This window comes from Brassica oleracea, chromosome C1 (genome assembly GCF_000695525.1).
Source record: "Brassica oleracea var. oleracea cultivar TO1000 chromosome C1, BOL, whole genome shotgun sequence".
NCBI classification, from domain to species: Eukaryota; Viridiplantae; Streptophyta; class Magnoliopsida; order Brassicales; family Brassicaceae; genus Brassica; species Brassica oleracea.
Window position 1 is genome coordinate 27,026,727 of NC_027748.1, and position 1,862 is coordinate 27,028,588.

The 1,862-nt window shown below is 50.1% G+C and overlaps 1 protein-coding gene across 1 annotated transcript in view; it reads right to left on the bottom strand.

Moving 5' to 3' along the window:
* LOC106336313 overlaps window positions 1–1,308 on the bottom strand; it is a 3,571-nt gene extending 2,263 nt beyond the window's left edge. The window contains exon 1 of the mRNA XM_013775109.1: window positions 46–1,308. Coding sequence (XP_013630563.1) covers window positions 46–1,308 — 1,263 coding nt within the window. The remainder of the gene's footprint in view (window positions 1–45) is intronic.
* Window positions 1,309–1,862: the final 554 nt, after the last annotated feature.

A 1,862-nucleotide genomic window follows, 5' to 3' on the forward strand; every position in this document is an offset into this window, starting at 1 on the left:
TGGGCCGGAGAATCTCCATTTGTAGATTTCTCCTTCTACCGTTACATTTCGCGCGGACTGGGTCTTGATTTTGCAGGCCGCCCATATCTCAGTGGGAAGCGTTCCGTTGATTATGTATGCTCGGATTGGCTCTAGCCATGGGCTGTCGCAGCTGTATTCCGACTGATCCACGTTTTCTTCTGGTGGGTCTTCGACTTCCTCCGCATTTTCGATTTGTTCTCGAATCAGATTGGCGACCACTGGTGGTCCGATGCTTGGGTGTTCGATGAACTCGATGGGGATTACTCGTCTTAGTCCAGAATCCGAACTTGATGCGAGTTCGGCCAAGGCATCCGCCTGAGTGTTTTCCGAGAAAGGAATCCTAGTGAGGGAGAAGTGGTTGAAGTCTCGGGAGAGGTCTTGGATGAGTTTTAGATATGCATCCATTCTTTCGTCCCTTGCTTCGTATTCTCCGCTGTACTGATTTGCGACTAATTGAGAGTCACAGTAAGCGTGAATGTTGCGGATCTTAAGTCCACGGGCTAATCGTAATCCTGCGATGAGTGCTTCATATTCGGCCTCGTTGTTCGACGCATGGAATTCCAATCGGAACGACTGTTCCAAGACTTCGCCGGTCAGATACGTGAGCCGGATTCCGATCCCGGATCCTTGTTTGGATGATGATCCGTCGATGTGAAGGATCCAGGTTGAGTCCGGTTCCGTGTTTGTCATATCCCCCGTGGGCAATTCTACCAAGAAGTCCGCTAGTACTTGAGATTTTGCGCAGGTTCTTGGGCGGTACTCCACGTCGTACTCGCTTAGTTCGATTGCCCATTTTGCGAGTCGTCCTGACTGACTCGGACTATGCAAGATCGTTTGCAGGGGGAAAGTGGTGAGGATTATTATGGTATGCGACTGAAAGTACGGCCGGAGTTTCCCTGCCGATGTCACAACTGCGAATGCTAGTTTCTCCATCAGGGGATACCGGGGCTCAGTGTCCAGAAACGTTTTGCTTTTGTAGAAGATTGGTTTTTGCTCACCGCGTTCCTCTCTAATCAAAACGCCACTTACCGCTGTTGTGGAGACTGCAATGTACAGGAACAAGGGTTCTCCCTCCACTGGTTTTGCGAGGACGGGGGGAGTGGCCAGGTAACGTTTTAGCTGTTGGAAAGCTTTCTCACATTCCTCCGACCATTCGAACTTCTTATTCCCTTTCAGCGTGTCGTAGAAAGGAAGACACTTACCCGTCGAGCGCGCGATGAAACGGTTCAAGGCCGCGACGCTTCCAGTTAGCCTTTGGACTTCCCGTTTCGTCTTTGGCGAGACCATCTCTATTAACGCGTTTATCTGCTTAGGATTGGCTTCGATCCCACGACACGTGACTAGGCACCCGAGAAATTATCCTGATGCCACCGCGAATCTACACTTTGCAGGGTTCAGTTTCAAGTTGTGGGCGTTAAGTCTTGCAAAGCACTCCTCCAAATGGGAGACGTGGTCGTGCTCGTCAAGAGACTTTACGAGCATGTCATCGATGTATACCTCCATAGTCTTGTCAAGCTGTTCGGAGAAAATTCGATTGACAAGTGGCTGGTAAGTGGCGCTTGCATTCTTGAGACCGAAAGGCATTACTTTGTAGCAATATGTTCCCCGATCGGTGATGAACGCAGTTTTCTCACGATCGTCGGGATTCATCATGATCTGATTGTACCGTGAGAAGGCATCCATAAATGATAAGAGTTTGTTCCCTGCTGTTGCTTCGACGAGTCGGTCGATGTGCGGGAGTGGGAAGTAATCCTTTGGACAGGCCTTGTTGAGATCGGTTAAATCGACGCATACTCGCCATTTGCCGTTTTTCTTTTTGACCGCGACCGGGTTAGCGAGCC